The 23,043-nt window shown below is 40.1% G+C and overlaps 2 protein-coding genes across 2 annotated transcripts in view; one reads left to right on the top strand and one right to left on the bottom strand.

The window, feature by feature from the left end:
* Positions 1–5,029: 5,029 nt before the first annotated feature.
* Positions 5,030–23,043, top strand: part of LOC149261412 (uncharacterized) — a 47,251-nt gene continuing 29,237 nt past the window's right edge. Inside the window, exon 1 of the mRNA XM_089422224.1 lies at positions 5,030–5,711. Coding sequence (XP_089278350.1) covers positions 5,211–5,711 — 501 coding nt within the window. The 5' untranslated portion in view covers positions 5,030–5,210. The remainder of the gene's footprint in view (positions 5,712–23,043) is intronic.
* LOC149261413 (uncharacterized) lies at positions 11,785–13,794 on the bottom strand. The gene is made up of 2 exons (XM_089422221.1): positions 12,323–13,794; positions 11,785–12,200 (listed from the first exon to the last, which is right to left on the bottom strand). Exons 1-2 carry the CDS (start codon positions 13,418–13,420, stop codon positions 11,997–11,999), a joined length of 1,302 nt encoding a protein of 433 aa, XP_089278347.1. The 5' UTR covers positions 13,421–13,794; the 3' UTR covers positions 11,785–11,996.

Below are 23,043 nucleotides of genomic sequence, written 5' to 3'. Positions count from 1 at the left end.
TATCGCCTCCTCCATTGTCGTATCGTCGTACCCTCTAATGCATGGGCCTTGCCTCCAAATCCTCCTTGAGAGACACAAGAGGAGAATCCCCGTATGTACCAATGGAGATGCCACCACTGTGCTGCTCCTCAATGACCGTTGAGTCCCAACTAACTGCAGAGAGTCCTTGGCCCCAAACAAGGTACTATCTAGTGGCCTGCCAATGCCACCTCCAACAGACTCTTGCCAGAGTATGTTGATCATCCTGTGATCCAATGTATGACCATCATACCAAAAAAACCTAGGGAGTCCCCTCACAAACTGACCGACCATTAGCGCTGACTGAGACTCCCTTAACGAATGCTTGTGCTCAACCGCTGGGTCAAATATACCACTAATGTTGTAGTCAATCTGCATATCTGGTAAGTGGTAGGTAGTCCCACTTGGATCCCAATGCCAACCTGGGCCTCTAGTATCCCCGATGCCTGAATGTGCCTGCTGACTCTCACCTCGACCTATGACCAACTCCATATGCCTAGCCCACTCCATCGAGCACCAACTCAAAATCTCTTGCCATCCAACCCCAAGGGAAGGATCGAGAGCATGAACTCCTGTACACTGGACTAACCCTCCATCCTGTAAAGGTTCAACCCTATGGAGCTCATGTTGCCTCATCTCACCATCTTGGTCAACGCATACAATCTGTCGAGGTGACTCTGCCTCTCCCTCTCCAATGTGCAGTGGTAACCTACTAGTGCTACTAGCATCATCTATGTATGTCTGAGTAGGGCTACCCCGTCGCTCCAATGTGCACTCCTGCTGAACCATTAGGGAACCCAACCGCTCCCCAACGCAAATCAGTTTAGCCATTGATTCGACACAAACTGTTTTCATGCCCTACAGCTCCTCATTCTGTTGCAGAATGGCCTCTTGCACTGTCGTGGCCTTCTTTCTCAACGCTAGAAGGTCGGCCCGAAACTGATGAAATTGTGGAGGGCGGCTATCATCTGTAAACTCAGTCACCGCTCTGGACCCCTCCATCTCTTCTAATACCTCGTCAATGACCTGTATGCCTCCAGGCACTTCATCAAGCTTTTGTGGGAGGCCATCGCCTAGAACCTTGGTCATAGCACTGGGTACCTCATCAACTATCGACATCTCATCAATAGATGGCCCTTCGAGTGTATGCTCTACTCCCTCAACCAAGGTGTCAGCTGGAACTACCAAAGAGGTCTCCAACAATGGTGACTCCTGCGCCACACCAGGTATATCGATGTGCCCCTCACCATCCTGTGTGTCCTCATGCTCAATCTCCTCCTCAGGCTCCTCACATCTAAAGCTCAGTCTCCACCAGTAGAAACACCCCGTGGTCTCACCCTCTAACTGTCCTCCTCTACAGGATGATCTCATCCTTGACCCATGCTTCTCTTTTGGCTCATTTAGAAAATGACACATGGTAGGACAACCAAATTGGCCATATGTATGGGTGTTGTACTGCTGGGCTGTGTGCACATGCACATGGCTTCTCTGCTGGGTATGACTCAACGTCCCCATCATTTGTTGCATTCTCTCTAGGACTTGTTGGTTTTTCCTCCTCAACAGTCTGTTCTCCCTCATCAACTCCTCCATGTTCCCTTGTGTACTCTTCCCTTTCGGTGTCATCGGAGTGCCCATAAATTCACCAATCACTATGAATGCATGGCCAAATCCTCCATGATCTTGCTAGCTCCCCCACAGCTGGCCAAGATCATGCTCTGATACCACTGTAATATTCCAAATAGAAATTTTATAGAGATAATCAAAGACATGCACAAAAATAACAACACAATAAATTTCAACAAACACCCATGAACAGAAAAATGCTCTGCAACACCAAAATGATCAATTTTATTATAAGTAAACTACTGGAGTACAATAAATTGGAAGGAGTGCACATGGGCTTGCTCAAGGCAAGCTACAAGCCCCAGGTGATCAATCTCTCAATACCCAACTGCTGCAATAGTTTGTTCCTCCAGAAATATGCGTTGGCCTAGTTTTTCTGCACTACTGGCTAACTTGGCCCCTCAAAACTGCCCAGAAAATTGCTGTGATCCTTGTCAAAAACCCAAAAAAAACCCAGAAAGGGTTTGCTCTGGTTTTGACCCTCCAAATTCGACCCCAAATAGCTTGGCCCTCCTCAAATACCAAAATGCTCCACCTGTAGCAGAAAATGATGAATTGCTGCTCCAAAATGCTAGCAATCTCCCCACAATCTCCCTCTAAATGAAATCCTAGTAGCTCAGCTCCTAAATCCTCCAACCAACACCCCACTCAAAAATCACCCAAGAAGAATTGCTCAAGCCTGTGAGGGATGACGCAGAAGCAAGATATAACAATTCATACAACAGTGAGGGACTCCCTTTTGCCTCCCAAAATTTCCCTCCTTTGGCTAGAATTTGACCAAGAAGACCCCTGCAGCAATAAAGACTCCAATTTCCAGCACCAATTCTCCCAATGATTGCATGGCCTCTCCCTCTGCGTCCCAACTGAACTAGAATATCGTGTACCTATGTGATGTCCCTCTCCCAACCTCCAAAGCAAGAGAAAATCCTTCCTAGGGTGGCATTCGAAGTCCCCCGAAAAAAGGTTGAGCTTCACTCCTTGGGAAGCTCTTTTGCTAAGCAGCACTTGTAACTCAGCGAAACAACTAGAGTGACAATTAGTTATCAAAATGTCAAAAATCCCAAAATGATGTCTCTTCCTTCTATTTATATTTGTTGCCCCCTTTCTCTCCTCATGGGCCCCACCAATTCGACCTCCTTCTCCCTAGCTCAATTTTCCTAAGGGGGTTGAATTCCCCTTTTTGGGTGCCCACCTACATCCCACTACTAATTTAATTTTTCCTTTTCTTTAATGTCGGTGGCCTCCATCTCTCCAAAAATTAAGTGGAGACTCCCTCCACCCACTTTTCCTAAGTTTACCTGCCAAAATATTTCCCAACACCCAATGGAAAAAATGGAAATTCTTCTTAGCCAAAATTAATTTAATTGGGGACATTACAATTAATAATAAGGATTTGATGAATAACACTAGCATAACAAAAACTCCACACAATACAATAGAATCGATATTACAGAGAAAGAAGATATATATATATATATATATATATATATATATATATATATATATATATATAAGCTAACACAATATGCGATTAATATATGCCAATCAATAACACAATTTCCATACAATAATTATTCATAAAGTTTATTATGGAATGTGAAATCAATGGGAGTCTTCCTTTTCTTGACATCCTTATTTCAAAGAAGGACGATGGATCATTCTCACACCAGGTCTTTCAGAAGAAAACTCACATAGAGCAGTATCTTCACGCTAAGTCCCATCATTTCCTTGCTCAAAAGTTGGGTGTTCTCAACACTTTAGCCACTCGTGCGTTTAGAGTTTCTGATGAAAGTCACCTTGAAGATGAGAAAACCCATCTCCTCAAGGTTTTCAAAAATAATGGTTATAATAAGCTCTAATGTCTTAGGGCTTTCCTTAAAGCTGGCAGGGGTTCCAAGATTAAAAAAGAACCCAATGATCGGTTTTCTGGGGTACACCTTCCTTTTATACAAGGGACCACTGACAAGATTGCAAGGATCCTAAGAAAGCACAAGGTTCCCTCAACCTTTAGGCCCCTTAACACCATTCAAAGTTCCCAAACATCTGTAAAAGACGCGGTGGACCCAAAGAATATGAAAGGTTTATGTAATTCCTTGTTCATGCGGGACACCCTATGTTGGTGAAACTGACCACTCAATAAATCAAAGGATTCAGGAACATGCGACAAACATCAAACATGGGAGGACCCACTTCTCAACATTAACAGAACATGCGAAAAAGACAAAACACCACATCTACATTGAAGACGCCCAAGTCCACCCCGAGTCATTGCTAAGATAGATCATTTCCATCACCATAAGTTTAGGGAAGCTATAGATACTGAAAAGAGGCCAAAAAATCTGAATAGAGATGATGACTGGAAAATTAGTAGTTGTTGGACCCTTGACATTTCTTCTTAAGTTTTTATTTATTTCATATATATATATATACATATATATACATATATATATACATATATATACATATATATTTGTATTTTTATCTTGACTACTAATAAACGATTAATTAATTTATTTTCTTCATTATTAGTTTATTTATTTAGTTTAAGAAAAGATTTTCTGGAGAAATCACATAGAAATCTTAGGGTCTATGGGTTTTGACCCTGGGTTCATCATTAGGGCAAGGTTGGAGAGCAAGGTCAACAAATCCATCATTAGGGCAAGGTTGGAGAGCAAGGTCAACAAATCACCTATCTATCGAGGTTCATCATTAGGACAAGATTGGAGAGCAAGATCAACAAATCAGAATCATAAAAGCATCCAATCTGAGATATTTATTTAATTTAATTAATTAATATTTTTTTTTTTTTTTAAAGTTTGACCATTTATTATTTTTAAATTTTTAGTATTAATTGTTTAGATTATTTAAGTTTGATCAAAATATTATTTTTATTTTAGGGTTTTGATTATTTATATTTGATCCAAATATTTTTTATTTAAGTTTGATTATTTGATTTGTTTATTTATTTTTAAGTTTTTAGAATGATTTGTTTTGATTATTTAAATTTGACCAGAGATATTATTTTTATTTTATTATATTAATTATTTAGATTTGACATAAATGCTATTTTTATTTATAGATATTCATTTCATTAAAATTTTCTTTTTCTTTAATTTAACATTAAAATCTATATTTTAACATTTTTTTAAATATTATTTATTTAGTCAAATCTAACCGTTATAATAGTTAAATTTTTATCATTTATCTATTTAACTTATTACTAAAATCTAATTCTTCATCCCATAATAAAAATGACCCACAAGTAATAATTTTCATGATAACGATCACCCACAAGTAAACAAAATAGTTTTCCTAATATAGATAATAGAAGCCTAAATTCAATTAATATCATTCTCTTCAAACATACGATCTCCTCAGATTAGGTAAAAAAAAAGCGAATTTCCAATTCCGAACAATAATCGAGATTGAAACGTAGACGGATCAACTTACCTGGAAATCGAATCAAAGGAGTTCAATGCCAGAGATCTCTCTTGCTACTATAAGTTCTAATATTATCTAAATATAAAACGGACGAATATAATGGAGTAATTTTGAATAATTTGTCTGCTATGCGAAGTCTATGCCCCAATCTGGCCAGGACACGATATTCCCACCACTGTATCGAACCTTTGAAGTCTTACTCTCAATCTCCTACCTGCATCAATTACAATATCAAGCAGGGGGAGTCCAGTGTTCGAATCCTCAATCGAAGACAGAGATTTTCAAAGTCTTCTCTTGTTCGTGGTATTGTTAGGATTCGCAGCATGGAATCCAGTAGCAAAACAGGGCCATTCGTGCAGAATTTATTCGTGATGAGGCACGGAGAAAGGATGGACAATTACGATCCGGAGTGGATTCGCTCGGCACAGAGGCCCTGGGATCCTCCGTTGACCGATGCTGGCAAAAAAGAGGCTCGGGAGACGGGCGAAAGGCTGAGAACGCAGGGGTGGAATATAACTAGAGTGATCTGTTCCCCGTTCTTGCGTTGTATTCAAACTGCGGCCGAGGTCGTTACAGCTCTCTGCGCTGTGCAGGATCACCCCCTTGCCATCGATCCTTCTAAGGTCAAGGTAAGGAAGTTTGAATATGGTGTTCGTTTAGGTTTGGCTTTGCAGTGGCGTATTTATTGAACTTTTGGCAGGCTTAAGCGCATTTAATTCGAGTTTGTTCTTTCAATGTTTATTAAAGATTGGGTAAGCTGGATCAAACACATGTAAAGAAAGAAAGAAATTATGTTTTTTCAATGTAGGACTAGGTAAATTATTTTGTTCTGTAGATGTATTTTGTTCTGTAGTAAGCATTTGACAAATTTAACTGCTCTTCGTTAGTTTCAGAACGTTAATGTAGAAATTTAGTGAACATCTCGCAAGATTGAATTAATGGGTTTAGTAAGGTTATGGTCCGGAAGTGTGTAGTAACCTTTTAGCATTTATAAAAAAGAGAAGAAAATAAGAGAAATTTATCAATATCCAAAAGATTTGCAAGCGCCATTAATGGTCAAATTCCTCGAGAAACTTCTGTCATTATTTCTAAGAATTTTGTTTGGCTGAGGGTGCAAAGGGAAGGGTGTCTTTTCTGTGAAAATCACCTAGCCTCCAAGGGAAAGCACCTCGTGGTTAATTTCCAAGTTTCCAAACTCAATATCCGAAAAGGCATGAGAATGGACGAAGTGATTTCAGTCTGAGATTTGTGACCTAATATCTGCCCGTAATAAATTAAATAGAAGAAAAAATTGGGGTCAGTCAAATTGAAAAATTTAAAAATATACAACCTTAGTAATAAAATAAAAAGAATATACGGCAGGCAGTGCAGGGGAATATCACCGATCCGAGGAAAATCAGATATTAAGCTTTGCATGGGGATTGGAGTAGCCACTAACAATGAGGCAGAGGCCTTGGCTCTCTATCAGGGTCTGAACTTGTTAAAAAACAGAAGGATAGTCAATCTCATAGTGGTAAGGGATTCCACAATCATTATTTTTGATTTGTGCACTACCATTCAGTGCCAAAAGGCATTAGATCGAGTAGGTTATCCAAAGGGTGCAAGCAATGGCAGCAAAATATGATACTATTTAGTTCTATTAGGTATTGAGAGTTCACAATCATTTGGCATACTCCACAGCTAATGAAGTAGTTGTAGTTGAAATGGGCAAAATCAAGTTAAATGAGGGGTGACATCAAACAACTCAACCCATGACATTTGTTTGAATTTCAACGGACACAAATTAGAGTGACATGTGGTGTGCTGTGAGGTGGGTGGAGAGATGGGCATTAATATCCCAATGAACAGGAGTACCATTGTTGTCGAGTTCTTTTGTGGCAATCAAGATGGGATGGTGGGGTAAATGAGGGTTTAAGGGAATAGAACACGAGCTCTTGCTCTTCTTTGTTTGATTTCTTTGTGCAGTGGGAAGAGGTGAGACAAAGTCTAGAGTTCCTGCGCTTACTGTAGATTACAATCCTCTCTTGAATTTGCATTGAATGTCTTGTTGAAAAGCGAGTTGGGATCTCTAAGGCATTTGGTGGTGAGGAATTGGTTCGACTTGGAGTTGGGATTTGGCTTGGTGTTTTGTGGAGAGGAATTGGTTTGGCTTGGAGTTGGGTTTTGGCTTAGTGTAATTTTGTGGAGAGGAATCAATTTAATCTCTTTCACCCATGGCTAGCTTTGATTGTGACTCATATCATTGTTTTCCATGTAAAACAAGAGACATGAGTTTGAGAAGATGTGATTACCATACCACTAAGACTTAAGAGGCTTTGTCTTTATCTATTTGGAGGTGGGAAGGCTGGAAAGAAGACTGGGAATATAAAATGGAAGTGGAAACCGAGGAGACTAATAGGTTTGTAAACTCACAAGTAGCTTGAAGCCCACAGGAAAAAGGAAAATTATTTCATAGCATATACAAAGAGCAACAATAAGAGGTATGGAATTTTGGAAGCCAAGTTCGATGTCTTGAAAGAAACGATATTCACGGTTTAGGGTTTGTTCAAGTCAATGTTTTAGGGGAATCCTACTTGATTGATAAATTGAAGAGCTTAGGAGGTAGTATTGTCATTGCACAACTCTAGACCTATGATGGTGCTAGGCCAAGGATTCTTAGCTTTTAGGGTTACTCCAAGTGTTTACACCATCTTGGGGTGCTTCATGAGATTTGGGGCATAGGGGGTATGAGCACCCCCTAGATGGTACATAATGGATTTGCATATTGGAGATGGCTTACTTAGTGATTGCTTGACCTTAATTGGGTGTTTGCATGCCATTCTTTCTTAGAGGTATGAGCACCCCCTAGATGGTACATAATGGATTTGCATATTGGAGATGGCTTGACCTTAATTGGGTGTTTGCATGCCATTCTTTCTTAGAGTGTTGGATATCTTTAGACAACTTGGTGACATTCTACATGTTGGCCACATGGTGGAGGTTGCTTGCTTGGAGGATGCCCTATGTTGGAGGAGGAGCATTTGGCATTCATGAGGAGGGTGTTGAACCCTAGACAACATTGGGTAGCTTGGATGCTTGCATGGATCCATGGAGTTGGCTTAGGATGCCTTGGTTGTTAAAGTGTTCATGTATGGGAAGTGGACCCATTAGAGCACATGGTTTAGGAGGAGCGTTGGAGTCCTTGGAGGTGTAGGAGGAGTGTTGGACACATCTTGTGGAGTTCACATTGGAGCCTCTATTTTGTACAACATCACATTGGAGCTTGACATCTATACCCTTGGAGTTTTGTGCTTCACATGTGTGAGCCTACTTATGGCTTTGTAGGTTGCTTGCAAGGGTTTAAACCCACATATGTTTTGATGGCCTCCCATATAAAGGAAGGAGAGAGTCCTTTCATTAGCTCATTATCACTTCATTAACTAATTATTACTTCATCATCTTATGTTAGAGATGTGAGGAGAGGAGTGCTCCAGTCTCTCTCTCTCTCTCTCCCTCCTTGTTCTTCATCTTTTTATTTTCTCTCTCGTCTTGAAGGTGCTAGGGCTTTTTTGAGCTTGTGAAGCATGTTGAGTACTAGGGTCAAGGTCTCATCTCTTGGAGACATTGGAGCTAGGGCTTTGTATTAAGCCCTAGATTATACTTTTTGAGGGGTGAAGAGGAGACATCTCGCCTTGGAAGACTTGCTATTTTGACTGTTGCTTGTTGGAGCTCCTTGGGCTTGGCTAGACTTTTTCGTAGTTTTACCTAGCTAGGGTTTGTGAGATCTAGAGGATTGTACTAGCCTTAGGATGAGGCTAAGATATATATATATATATATATAGTTTTCAGTTGTCCAAAATTGTCTTATTGCAAATTTGATTTTCAGCTATCTTTATCTTCATGGTTTGGTAATGTTCAACACTAGTATGTCATGTTGATTTGACATGAGGCTGAAATTATTAAGTTATTTAACATTATTCTCGAAGAAGATAGAGCAGATTTACTGCTCTAATATCTGCTGTCATAAAGTGAATTTTATATCTGGTTTTGCACGGTAAGATTGCCTTATAGGGCTAAAACTTCTTGGCATATATTTGTTATATTTTCTATTGGATGGCCTTGTTGATTGGTGATGTTAAAAGGTGAAATATTGTCTACTATTGCTACTGGTTTTATCATATTTAATAACAGCCCTAAGGCCTAGAATTCACAAGGTTAATATTTGGGAAAGCTCTATGAGAAAGTTGAAATTTCTGAATTATTTGATTTCAAAAGATTTCTATAGACAATTGAAAAATACATGGCATTGGATACACACAGGATTGACTTGACTAAGTCGTCAAAACATATTGCTAAGTAACACAAATTTGTGTCATACAACTTCATTGCAATGAACCTACATTGTATCTCCACCACCTAATTGTAAGTTTTTGTTCTTCTACTCAATAAATGAATTCTTCTCATCCATGTATTTTGTAACAACATTTGTATATATTGGGGCTTTAATTCTCTAAAAGTTGAAGAGTTTGCATTGAGGCTTTAGATGTTTGATACATCTCTTCCTAGAGATTCATCGTATTCTTCTAGTTGAGTAATACATTTCTTGCCTGCTATTTGGCCTCAAATCTCTCTTTGTTTATTTCATGCCCAATTTATGCTTTTTGTTTAATGTATAAATACCTTTTTTCATAATTGGAGGCTTCCTCAAGCTTGTAATTGTTTCCCAAATATCCTCAAGGATTCAAATTAGTGGTATTAAAACAAAAGTTGAGGGCTTAAATTAGTGATATTGATGCACAAGTGGTTCAAATCATTGGGTTTAAAGAAGCTTTAGGGCAACATGTGTTGAATGCCCAAGTGGATGAGATTGGAATATGGGTAGCATGGAGTTCAACCAACAACTCCTTAACGTGGTCTTCCTTAAGTTTTAAGTTTCAACAATCTCAAATGGTGACTAACACAAGCTCAATCATCATCCCTAACACAAACCTGTTCAATTTTTTATTTTATTTTATTTAGTATCATTAATTCCTTATAGGGCCAAAAGAAGAAATCTATAATTAGTTTGCCCAAATATTGTGAGATTTTTGCGATCATCTTCATCTTTGTCACCTAAGACTAATTGGTTTTGGTTGGCACACTCCATTTAAGGTGCAAGTCAACCCCATAGTGGGAGGCAAAGATTGATGTATAAGTGTTGGATCACTAGCTCTAGCAATTCAAAGCCTATTTCGTAGTAAATCAATTCTCACACCATCAAAAGAGTCTGTTTGATACTTTGAAAATTGCATTTATCACATTTTGCTAATGAGAATCACATAGCAGACAATCTGAGGATGAAAGTAATCCAATTTAGTCATAGAGCTAATACTTGGAGGTATTGCACAACGTTTTTTTTACCAATTGAAGTAAATAGAGATTAATAATTCATGTGGCAACATTTGTGTAGTACAAACTAAATAATTAGGATTACATCAATGAATTCCATAATCTAATGGTGAGGCATGATATCTATGAAGTTGAGTGCAATAAGATCCTCAAGTATTACAACAAATTACATAATTATATCAAGTGGGATCACATAATTATCATAATTATACCAAGATAATAAATGGTGTTGGTGATGCCTAGAGACCATTGAAAATATTGAAGAGAAGTTAGTTGCAAAATGACTCTCAAAAGTTAGCTTTGCAAATTCATGCAAAAGTCTAAATATATTTGGATCAAATCTTCTAGAAACCTTGCTTTGCACAACTGTTATTGCATCGGTGTATGATTCCCCACAAATTACTAGTAGATGCCTTACCCAGAGCCCTACGCCAATATTTTAGCATAATTCTAGTAGTGCTGTAACCATATTTTTTAGTATAACAATACAAAAAAGTAGTTGGTTGAAGTCTAATTGTTCAAAAGCATGCACCATTAAAAGAAATTGAGTTTGGTAAGCTTTGTTCTTTCCTTTGCAAAGGAGTTTCTCAAGATTTTACTTTTATAAATATTATAAAGTTGTCATAAAATCAATATTGATTTTCTCAATATTTAGAAAACTTGAAATTAAACAAAGTTCACGATCACTGTGAGCTTCTTGTGGTTCCTTTGGAGCTGGCTTGAAGTCACTAGGTGCTTGCTAGATTGACTCTTCTTTGTGCTTCTTTACGTGCGAAACCTATTGACATTCCTTGAGATGAAACTGCAAAGTGAGAACTCCTTGCCAGCTTTATTATTAGTTGATGAAGCATATTGCATTTTCCTTTAGCCTTTCAATTTGCCTCTTTTGGTGGATTGTAATTTCCAAGATATTTGCATGCTCATTGTTCTGAGATTCTTCTTGAGAGGAAATCTTGTGGGCTAGGCTAGACTAGACTTATTATTTGCTATATAAGCAATGTTGCACGAAGCGGGAGCGAAGCGGAAGCGTTTTTTGGAAGCGGGGACGCCGAAGCGCCATTTTCCAAAAATCTAGGAAGCGAAGCGTCCGCGGAAGCGTCTGCTATATATATATATGTTTTATATTTTTTTGCATTTATACTCAAAACAAACATCCCAAATACCAAATTAATTGTAGAAGACATGAAAACATGCATATTTTTGTATAAATCAAGATAGATATGGCATCCATGATTCCATTGTAGTTACTAGTATGTACAACAATCATCTATATTCTAGCTATTACAAACATACATCAAATTTTTAAGCATATTATAAAACATAAAACATTTAAGCATATTATAAAACATAAAACATAGAGCATATTATGATTTATCTAGCAAGTGAGCAACTGTCAACATTTGTCATGTCCAAAATTCAAATAATAATGTTTACAAAATATGTCACTTGGTCACCGCCAAGCCAAAAAGGTTCAAAATTCAAATTCACAAGTCTACAAGTCTAATGAGTAATCTATGACAAAAAGTAGTAGATTGTGAATATATCTACTAATCTCTCCTCCTTCCACCACGAATAGAACGTGGTGGCGGGCCTCCACGTGGTGGCAATGAAGAAGATGGTGCCTGTGGAAGTCGTGGCACTGACACTGATGAAGAAGAACCCCCTGCTGTTGGTGTTGAACCATGGAACCTAGGAACCAAGGGACCAGATGGGGGTGGGGGTGGTGGCATATCAACACGGTCATCATCATCCTAGAATCGCTCAAAAAATTCATGCAAAAAAAAAAACACTAGTTAACAAAAAAATTAAAAACATGAATTAGAGAAATGCTTTATAAGGGAAAATTGGAAAATTCATACCACAATGGACATACCTGGATAAGAGCATCCTCTAATTGCTCTAGTCGCAACACTCCATCCTCCAAATTGGGCTCCTCTGGATTCTTGTCCCAAATCAACAAGTCTTTATTAGACTTTGCATCTTCACAGTAATGGGACAACAATCGCAAGTTGTAATGAACATAAACCAAGCTCTCTGCCCGGTCTAAATTCAACCTGTTCCTTTTAACACTGTGGATGAAAGAATAAGAGCTCCAACACCTCTCTGCAGAAGAAGTGTTTACCACCTGTGATAGCACCCGCAATGCCAAACTCTGTAGAAGTGGAGTACCCCCTCCATGCATGTTCCACCACTCAAGAGCAGAAAAAGTCTCTCGATCTTTAATTGCATGCATGCTCCCAAATGGACCAGTGTTGAGCGTATAGTTGCTCACCTGTCTCCGTACCAATGCAGCCTCCTCCTCATCAGGGATTAATTTACTCAATGCAGCCATATATTTTTGGTGAACCTCTTGATCTTGGTGTGGTTTTCTCCTGCTCCCCCCCCCAGGTGCTGGTGTTGAAAGCCATGATGGATGATAGTATTTAGGTGTCAAAACATATGCTAATGCATGCAATGGAACATTTAGCATTTCCCATCGGTTTTGCACCTCTACACGAATATAATTGTACAAGTTGATATCTCTAGGCTCAACAATGTCTTTAATCTGCCCCAACATGCTATCCATTTGCTCATACACCTCCCCAATTACTGGTCGATTTGAATCTGCAAACTTGATCATGTAATAAATTGGTTTGGTGAATTGCAAAACATATTTAACCTGTCCCCAAAAGTAACTGTCAAGAACAGTGTCCTTGACTGCATTAGCACCATCTATGTCAGTGTTAATTTCATCCCATGTTTCAGCACACACCAGATTAGTTAAAGCTTGTCTCACCTTCACTAGCCGCCTAAAGGTGAGGTAATAACTAGCAAATCTTGTCTTTGCAATTTTAAGCAATTGCAACTTGGAGTAAGTGCCATAGAAGTAGTTTACCCTTGTATGCCCTGTGATGAATTTAATGAGCTGCTTCCTTCTCCTGTAAACCTCAGCAATCCACCCACATTCTTTGTGTTTCACAATATCATGCATCAAAAGGTTCAATGTGTGAACCAGGCACCCAGACCAAAAGATGTGTGGATGAGTACGCTCAATAATTTTTCCTGCTGCCTTACAATTTGTTGCATTATCTGTGATCACTTGAACCACATTATTCGGACCAACATCTTTGATTGATTTCAATAGGAGATCTGCAATGTTTTGTGCAGATGCAGTGATGGAGGAGGAGTCATGACATGCAATAAATACTGCACCACTAGAAGAAACACCAAGAACATTTATCAAATGTTGGTTTCTAATATTTGTCCACCCATCTGATACAATGGATACCCCAGAATCTACCCACTCATTTGTAAAACGTGTCAAAGCTCTTTGAACCTTAGCTTTTTCTCTTTCTAATAACACTGTTCTAGCTTTCTAATAGTTGGGGGCCTTGTATCCTTTTGGGGCTTCATTGATGGCCTTTACCATTTCATGCCAATAGGGAGAGCGAAGCACATTGAATGGTACACCGCAAGCACAAAGAAAACGGACTATCTTTGCATCCACATCATCCCTCCCAGCAACATTAAGGAAATCCCCTATTGTTCTTCTACCTCCAGAGCTTGCAGAAGTACCATGAGGAGATGAGCAACTACCAAATTTAGAGGTTGCACTTGATTCAGAATGAGTTTTTTGTTTCTTGTTTTTTTGTTGTGCAGCCATCTCTATTTGGATGTATTTTCTTCTTTCTTCAGTTGAAATGTTTGGGCAAATTTGTACCCCCACAGAACCCTTTTTTTCATCACTGTCCAGCACCCCACAAAGATGCCTCCTCAGACGGGTATATGAACCACAATATGGTTTTCCTCCATGACAACCATGAGGGCACACAAATTTGTAAGATCCACCACCCTTTCCCCCATCAAGTTTGGTCACATAGTTCCACAAGGGTGTTGATGTAGCTTTCCCATCTTGTGTTTCAGTGTCCCCTTCAAGTTCATCCCCTTCCTCTTCAAACCCTTCCTCCTCATCATACATTGGGTCACTACTATTAGGACCATCACCAATGTCCTCTTCTGTTTCTTCCCTTCTATTCCTCACCCTTGCCATCATTAAAACCAAGAGTGGAATGATACATAGAAGCCAAAAGAACACCATCTTGGAATATGGATATAGGTGGTGGACAACGACAACCTGTAAATAAAGGAGCAAGTAGAAACAATGGGAAAGAGTAGGAGAGGGAGGAGAAAAATACAATTTTTTTTTCAAAAAAACAAGGGAGTTTGGGGTTTGAACTTACCTCTTTAGCTCTTGTAGATGAAGTCCTCCAAGCTCTTGCTCCAAGCTCCTCCTCCTTCTCTTAGCTCCTCCTTCTTCACTCCTCCAAGCTCTCCTCTCTTCTCCTCTCCTTTCCTCTCTTCTCTTCTCCTCTCCTCTCTTCTCTTCTCCAACTCTCATAAACTCAAAGTGAGAAAATGAGGAATGAATGGGGGCTTTATTCTTTTCATTCCTCACCTTAACCTCACTCTAACCTCACCCTAACCCACCCCCTTAAGGTTGAGTGAACATAACTTAAAAAAAAAATTAAAAAAAATGTGTTTTTCTCCCTTGGGCGCACCCCTTTCCCCCGAAGCGTACGGAAGCGTGCGTGAAGCGCACGCTTCCTGCTCCGAAGCGCCACGCTTCGGCGGCCCGAAGCGCCGTATGAAGCGCGCTTCGGAAATTCCAGGAAGCGCTAAAAATTTCACGAAGCGCGCTTCGTACGACGCTTCCTAGGCGCTTCCGTACGGGGCGCGCTTCGGAGCTTCGATCCGGGGGGGGGGGGGGGCGCTTCGTGCAACACTGTATATAAGGTTTTCATGCCTCCATATTGCTCAATGGATATCCACAATCTTGCAAAATGGCGTTGCCTTTGGTTACTCTTATCCTCCATATTCAGAAGGGGCTAGAATTCAACATGGGTCAAATCCTTCCTGGAACAACTCGATGCTATGAATCATGACCAAAGGGAAAGCCACCTTAAACCATGAATAAAAGATGGGTAGACAGTAGACCAAGAGCTTGAATTCCACACCAACTTCCCCAAGCTTGTAGAGTTCAAGATTCTCTCACGCTAAAAATGAATTATCTCGAGTGGAGAGCCATCAACTAGGCGAACAATGATCCAAGAACAAACAAACAAGTAATGGTAATCAACAAGTAATTGTACACTTCTTGTGTATCTAGAATCATAAGCATCCACATGCATATGATCATAATCTTCCATCTTTTAGTAGCAACTCTAATCCTATTGATGTAAGTAGCAAAGGGGATGATTTGACTAGCAATGGGTAATTCTTTGGGTTGCATTCTTCTAAGTTTAGGGGAGCAAACTCAACACATTTTGTAACCTCAACAATTGAGTTGGCACTATAACCCTCATTTGGCAAGATTCATTATGTGTTGTGCAATTAGATTTTGTTTGATTGAGCTTCCTCCAAAAGGCTTGAATAAACCTTGGTGATTTGACATGATTGTGAATTTATAGAGGTATTCATACTTGCATTAAAGACTTTGAGGAAGGGAGTATATAGAGGTACTCAACCCAATTGTACAAGCTAGTCAATTAGGCTAACCATGCTACAGACTTGCATGAGGTTATCTTCTTGTGTTTGGGGACTTTTACACCTTGGTAGTAAATAAATTCTTAGAGTGTGCCAAAATTTGAAGGATTTGGATATAGTTTTGGAGGTAAGATTGCAAGCTTTTTGCTTAGGACAATGCTTAACTTTTTTTGGCCATGTTCATCGACATTTATCTTGGCCTATGAAGAAGGAAATAATGGAGTAATGATGTTGCCCTTGTTGATTTTTGGTAGCATTGGATGTGCTCTAGCCGTGAAAATTGTTGGAGAGGCTAAGGCACATGAGATTCCAAGACCCAGAAAATGTTTGGAGAAATTCTACCCAGAAGAAGAGATATTAAAATAATTAATATTTTTAATGAGATCCTAAGTCTAAACTTAGGAAAATTAAAGTATTAATGTGTATTAATATAATATGGGTGAGAAAGTTCTAAATAACGAGAATCAAGCCATATCTAATCTTAGTTGTTGATTAGGGACTTAATCTCGGTCGTTGAATCGTCAACAGGAAAAATATAAGAGGAGGCTTGAGGGTTAATTGGAGATACACCAAGAGAGATCGAGAATTCGATTTTCTGGGGCTGGGTTTGCTGAGGAAATCGAGTTAGAGATCTGTTGCAGCGAGGGGCAGTTCGGCAGAAGACCAAGAATACATAGCAGAGAGGCAGAGAGAGTGTCGGAGAGACAACGTAGAGCCTTGGAAGGGTGACACAGAGGCAACCAGGACTGACGCAAAGGCTAAGGAGGTCAACATAGAAGACGCAGAGGGCCAAGAGGCTGACGCAGAGGTAGCAAAGGCTAACACAGGCAGTGCAGAGGGCTGCAGAGCTGATGCTGGGCTGAAGAGGCAGTGCTGAGGAATTTTCTTGGGGCAGACTGAGAGCTGGTTAGCTGATGCAAAGGGTGATGCAGTCTCTGGAGGGTGATGCAGTTCCCGAGGATAGCTTGGAGCATATTTCGCTGTCCAACTAAGGGAGTAGTCAAAGTCACTGTGAGGCTATTCATTCGGTTACTGATTAGCCGGAATATCTGTCTCCAAAGAAAGGTACTTCTGCCAAGGAAAATCTGTGAAGGGTGAGCCATTTCTGGCACCCTAGTTGTATTCAGAAAACTGCATAGTAATAAAACCCTCATATCTGCTGCACCGGTTTTCTACATTGGGGTTTTCCGGCAACGGTTGTCCAAAAAACAACGGTGTCCTTTGTGTTGTCTCAGTTTATTTCAGTTCTTGATCTGTATATGTGTGAAGGCTGCATTTGTGTTTATTTCAGTATTTATATTGATAAATAACTTGTTAATTGAAAGAACAAGTAGGAGATAATAAACCAGATAATGCAGTAGGGATTTCTGATGTGTTAGACTTAGAAATTTCCACATGGTATCAGAGGATTGCAAGATCACAAGAGGACTGAAGACACCAGCAAAAATTTGAAATCTACAGCAGAAGCAGCTGTCCCGAGAGACAACGCTGTTCCTGAGTAGAAGCAACAGAGAAGAAGTGACGCAGAGCCTGCGTCATCATTTTGAGCCAAGGAAAGGGCCAACACAGAGGCAGAGAGAGGCATAAGAGGCTCACGAAGAGCCACGTCATCCTGCTCAGCCAAGTAGGATTGACGTAGTTGGCCGGAGGGGCAGATTCAGCGTTTGTCGGGATTGCGCAGAGCTTGAAAGGCTTAGTTTTTTCAGTCGCTGGGGCTTGGGGAGCTGTGGGCAGATTGTGATTTCAAGAGCTGGTGGGACGCTGTTTTTGTCGATATAGAACAATGTCTAAGGAGGCAGAACCAAGGTAGAGGGAATCACTACCTCGACGGATTTCTAGCCAAGGAATCCAGATCCGAGTTGCATTAGCAAGGAGGATTGGAGAGGAGCGGTTCGACAATTTGCTCAGAGGATTTCCAGAAGTGAAATCAGGGCTCAGAGGGAGATTTCCACGAGGGGAGTCGAGACTCAGAGGGAGTCCAAAAGAAGAGCTGAAATGGCAGTGAACGAATTGAGGGATCAAGACAAGTTGGGCGGGGCTTCCAACTTTGTCATCTAGAAGGCCAGGATCCTGGCAGTCCTGGATCGACATCGCATCAAGGAATTTGCCTTGAAAGTAGTGGCTATCCCAGTTGACCCAATTGAGAATGAGAAGTATGAGGAGGCAATGGTGAGGGCGAAGTGCATGATCATACCACATATTGCTGAGAAGAACATAGCAAAGGAGATGTAGGACACCCTGACCACCTTATACCAGGGCTCTTTCGTGCAACGGAAGATACTATTGGAAAATCAACTGAGGTCATATCAGACGCAGAAGGGAGAGTAGATAGATCCATTCCTTCTCAGGTTGCAGGAAATTCGCGACCAACGTACTTTCGTGGGGTCTACAGTGGATCTAGAGTTTATGGTCAGGACTGCCCTGAATGCAGTCTCTGAGGAGTGGGAGACATTTGTCCAAAGTATTTTGGGTAGGGCTACTCTTCTCGGTTGGGAGGAGATGTGGGCAACTCTTCGACGGGAAGAGCTCAGGAGGGTGACCAAGGTTGGGAGTAGTGGTAAGGGAGTCAGTGTCAGGGAGGAGGAGGAGGAGGATGCAACTCTCACATATGTGGGACAACAGGGGCTATAGAAGAGGAAGAAAAAGGACATCTCCAAGATTAAGTGATTCCATTATGGGGAGCTAGGACATTATGCATCCCAGTGTCCTACGTAGAAAAACAAGGGAGAGGCTTCCGATTCAAAGGCAATTCTAGCTAAGGTGGTGAAAGAGGTCGAGACTGATGACGATTGTGCCATGAGTGCTCATGCACCTTTAGAGAAGAGGTGGGGAGACATCGAGTTGTATTTACGACTCGCAGTGTTTTAAAAAATGGCCGGCTCGGAACTGACTCGGCCCAGTTAGTCCGAGCCAGCCCTGGATTTTGTGACCCGAACATTGAACTGGTTCGGCCAGTGGGGTTGAAGTAAAAGTGACGTTCTCCTTAATCTTCATTTTCATCCTTTTACTTAAATTTTTAACATTACCATGAAATGTCTCAGGATGTTTGAGAGTGGTTCTGGCCTCATTGGATTTCATATGGAGAAAGTAGAATTTTAGATTTCATTCAAAATCCAGCAGACTTATTAGTTTTTCAGGATTGGGGGATTGCAATGTTTCCATTGAATTTTGTCATGTATTAGGGTATGGAACTTGTATTTAATCAAGAGCACCAATCCCTCTATGTACCTTGATGTTAGTGACATTGGTTGTTGAACTCCTCCGGGATTCGCTCCCAAACCGGGAGCTTCTGAAAATGTCGCTCTCGCTCCCCGCTTTCGTTCTCGCTCCCAAGTAACACTGAGCCAGATGATGTTGGAAACTCTAGCAGTAGCCAGTAGTACAGGTCACAAAATTTTGTTGTAGAGGCCGTTTCTAGCCTCCTTGGTTATGTGTTTTTGTTTTGATCTCTATATCATCATCGTGTATGTATTGGATAGTGCATTGGGTGCCATTTTGATATAATGGATATATTCATGAGCCTAATTTGATCATATGTTGTCTTCTATCTATATTTTAATGCTATGTGTTCGGAAACATGAATGAAAATCTTTAAAATTATGTGTTTTTATAAAAAATAAATATTTAATGTATTTTTTACAACAACTGAGTCACTGAAATTGAGCCGGCCGAATCGATACCAAGTCGGAGTTTTAAAACATTGGTTAGGAGGACTACATACTACGGGCAGTATCCTTGAGGTGCCTAAACTCTTGGATCACATTCGGCTACGGGAGCCCTTAATGACAGTAGCATGATGACAGATGTCAGGTGGAGCAAAGTGTGGAGGAGCAACAGGGCAAGGCTAGAGTGCAGAAGTCTGTAGCAGTGCAACAGAGGTTGCAACAACGCGAGAAGCACAAAGGTGTTTGTAGCAATGCATTGGCAGTAGACGGAGCACAGGTTAGTAGTAGAGGCAGCTTCAGCATCGCGAGGCTTCCAGACTGACTGAGATGTCAGGATTTGGGGGAAGTCAGTTATCTACTTCTCGGTAATTGAGTTGCAGTGCAGCAGTTAGCAGTGGCAGTGCTAGGGGCAGCATGGGCAACATGTAGAGAGGGAGTTGCAGTACAGATGTAGCAATGGTAGTGGCATTGTCATGGGCAGCAGTACAGGAAGCAACAATGCAGAGGATGTGAGGCAGCAGGCCAAGCATCAGCATAGGTACCGATGTAGAGGATCAGTGTGATGTTTGTATGATGAAGCATTACTAGTGCACATTCCTTGGTAAGAGAGAGTGTTGATTTTTGGTAGCATCATATGTGCTCTAGCCATGAAAATTGATGGAGAGGCTAAGGCACATGAGATCTCCAAGACCCAGAAATCGTTTGGAGAAATTCCACTCGGATGAAGAGATATTAAAATAATTAATATTCTTAATGAGATCGTAAGACTAAACTTAGGAAAATTAAAATATGAATGTGTATTAATTTTTAATATAATATGGGTGAGAAAGTTCTAAATAACGAGGATCAAGCCAGATCTAATCTTAGCCGTTGATTAGGGACTTAATCTCGGCTGTTGAATCGTCAACAGGAAAAGTATAAGAGGAGGCTAGAGGGTCAGTTGGAGATACACCAAGAGAGATCAATAATTCGATTTTCTGGGGTTGGGTTTGCTGAGGAAATCGAGTTAGAGGTCTGTTGCAGCGAGGGGTAGTTCGGTAGAAGGCCGAGAATACATAGCAGAGAGGCAGAAAGAGTGTTGGAGAGACAATGTAGAGCCTTGGAAGGTTGACGCAGAGGCAGCCATGACTGACGCAAAGGCTGAGGAGGCCAACGCAGAAGACGCAGAGGGCCAAGAGGCTAATGCAGAGGCTGATGCAAGCAACACAGAGGGTTGTAGAGCTGATGTTGGGCTGAAGAGGCAACACTGAGGAATTTTTGTGGGGCAGACTGAGAGGTTAACTGACACAGAGTTGTAGAGGGTGACAAAGTCTTTTTGGAGGGTGACGCAGTTCCTGAGGGTAGCTTGGAGCAGCTTTCGCTGCCCAACTAAGGGAGCAGTCGAAGTCACTGTGAGGCTATTCATCCGATTGCTGATTAGCTGGAATATTTGTCTCTGAAGAAAGGTACTTATGCCAAGGAAAATCTCTAAAGGGTGAGCCATTTCTAGCACCCTAGTTGTATTCAAAAAACTACATAATAATAAAACCCTCATATCTGCTGCACCGGTTTTCCCGCATTGGGTTTTTCGGGGACTATTGTCCAAAAACAACGGTGTCCCTTGTGTTGTCTCAGTTTATTTCAGTTGCTGATTTGTATATGTGTGAAGGCTGCATTTGTGTTTATTTCGGTATTTATATTGATAAATAACTTGTTAGTTGAAAGAACAAGTAGGAGATAATAAACCAGATAATGCAGTACGGATTTCTGATGTGTCAGACTTAGAAATTTCCACAACTCTCACCTTCATTTGCTAGATTTTTCACATTGTAGGCCGAACTATGGGTATTGCAAAGATTTATGCCTTAGAGGATGCTCTATAATGAGTAACATTTTGGTGAATAGAATTGCATGGGGCCAATTGTTTGGTTTGTGGGGACATCAATATGGTTAAATCTCAAAAGGTTAAAAAGGGTTTACATTGAAAATGGGTAATTCTTTGGGATGCATTCTTATAGTTTTAGGTGAGCAAGCTCAAGGTATTTTGTAACCTCAACAATTTATCCATCATCTAGCCAGATTCATTGTGTTGTCCAATTAGGTTTTTTCTGATTGAGCTTTTTCCAAGATGGTTGAATAAACAATGGCGATTTTTCATGATTGTGAGAAGATAGAGACACTCATTTTTGCATTAAAGACTTTGAGAAAGGGAGCTAGTTGAATTGGATAACCTTGCAAAAAACTTGTACAAGGTTATCTTCTTGTGCTTGGGGTTTTTAGACCCTCATAGTAAAGGAATTCTTAGAGTGTGCCAAACTTTGAAGGATTTGGATATAGTTTTGGAGGTGAAGATTGTGAGTTTTTTGCGTAGGACAATGCTTAACTTCATTTGGTTGTGTTTGTTGACATTTATCTTGGTCCATGAAGAAGGGAAAAATGGAGTAATGATGTTGCTTTCGCCCTCATTTGCTAGATTCATCATTTGGAGGCTGAACTATGGGTATTGCAAACATTTATACTTCAAATGATGCTAATTGGTGAATGAGCAACCTTTTGGTGAGTGTTGGATGAATAATTGCATGGGGCTAATTGTTTGGTTTGTGGGGGCATCAATATGGTGGAATCCCAAGAGGATAAAGAGGGTTTACTTAGACATTGTGGATCCCTAAAGAGAGTGAAGCATGGTTTGGTGTGTGCTTTAGTTATGATCCTAATGCATCTTGGAAGAATGATTCTGTGGACCTTTGTTTTAGCATAATTCTAATAGTGTTGTAACTGTATTTTTTAGCATAATGAAATGTAGAACCATATTAATTCTACTCAATGACCCTGTTTGATTTATCACTTATATGCTTAGTAACAAATGTGAAATTTTGGAAGAATTCCACCCATTTAGCATGGTTGACTACTAATAAATTGTAAAGCATGATAGTATAAAGAACCAACTCTTTATGCATGAGGTAATACCTCCATTTCTTCAGTGCTTGAATTATGGCATCAAACTCTTTATCATATGAGGAATATTTCTGTTTTGCTTCATTTAGTTTTTCACTAAAATAGGAAATTCGTCTTTATTCTTGGTTTAAAATGACTCCTATTGTAGGCCAACTAACATTAGTCTCAACTTGAAAAAAATTATTAAAATTTGGCAAGACTAAAACCGGCTGTTCTGTAATCTTCTGCTTTAGCAGTCTAACGTTTTTATCAGCTGCTTTTGTCCTCTTAAATGGCTGTTTGTTTCCTTAATAGTTTCCACAATGGGAGCACAAATACTATTGAAGTTTCTAATAATTTTTTTGTAAAATCTTTGCCAAACCATGGAAATTACTTATCTCAAAAACATTCCTTGGAATAGGCCAATTTATGATTGCTTTGGGTTTTTCTTGATCCATCTTCAAGCCATTCTTAGATATCACAAAACACAAGT

The sequence above is a fragment of the Pinus tabuliformis genome, chromosome 6 (assembly GCF_031772625.1).
Source record: "Pinus tabuliformis cultivar Carrire ecotype Pingquan chromosome 6, CPIR1, whole genome shotgun sequence".
In the NCBI taxonomy this organism is placed as follows: domain Eukaryota; kingdom Viridiplantae; phylum Streptophyta; class Pinopsida; order Pinales; family Pinaceae; genus Pinus; species Pinus tabuliformis.
Note: the sequence above shows the minus strand (reverse complement) of the source record. Positions and strands in the feature narration are given on the sequence as shown.

What these genes read in the sequence shown, in the direction of transcription:
- LOC149261413 (XM_089422221.1), bottom strand. Translation starts at nt 13,420, where the DNA reads ATGCATGATATTGTGAAACACAAAGAATGTGGGTGGATTGCTGAGGTT. An exon ending in TAGAGGATGCTCTTATCCAG is followed by an intron (nt 12,201 to 12,322) that starts GTATGTCCATTG and finishes GAGCGATTCTAG; the next exon opens with GATGATGATGACCGTGTTGA.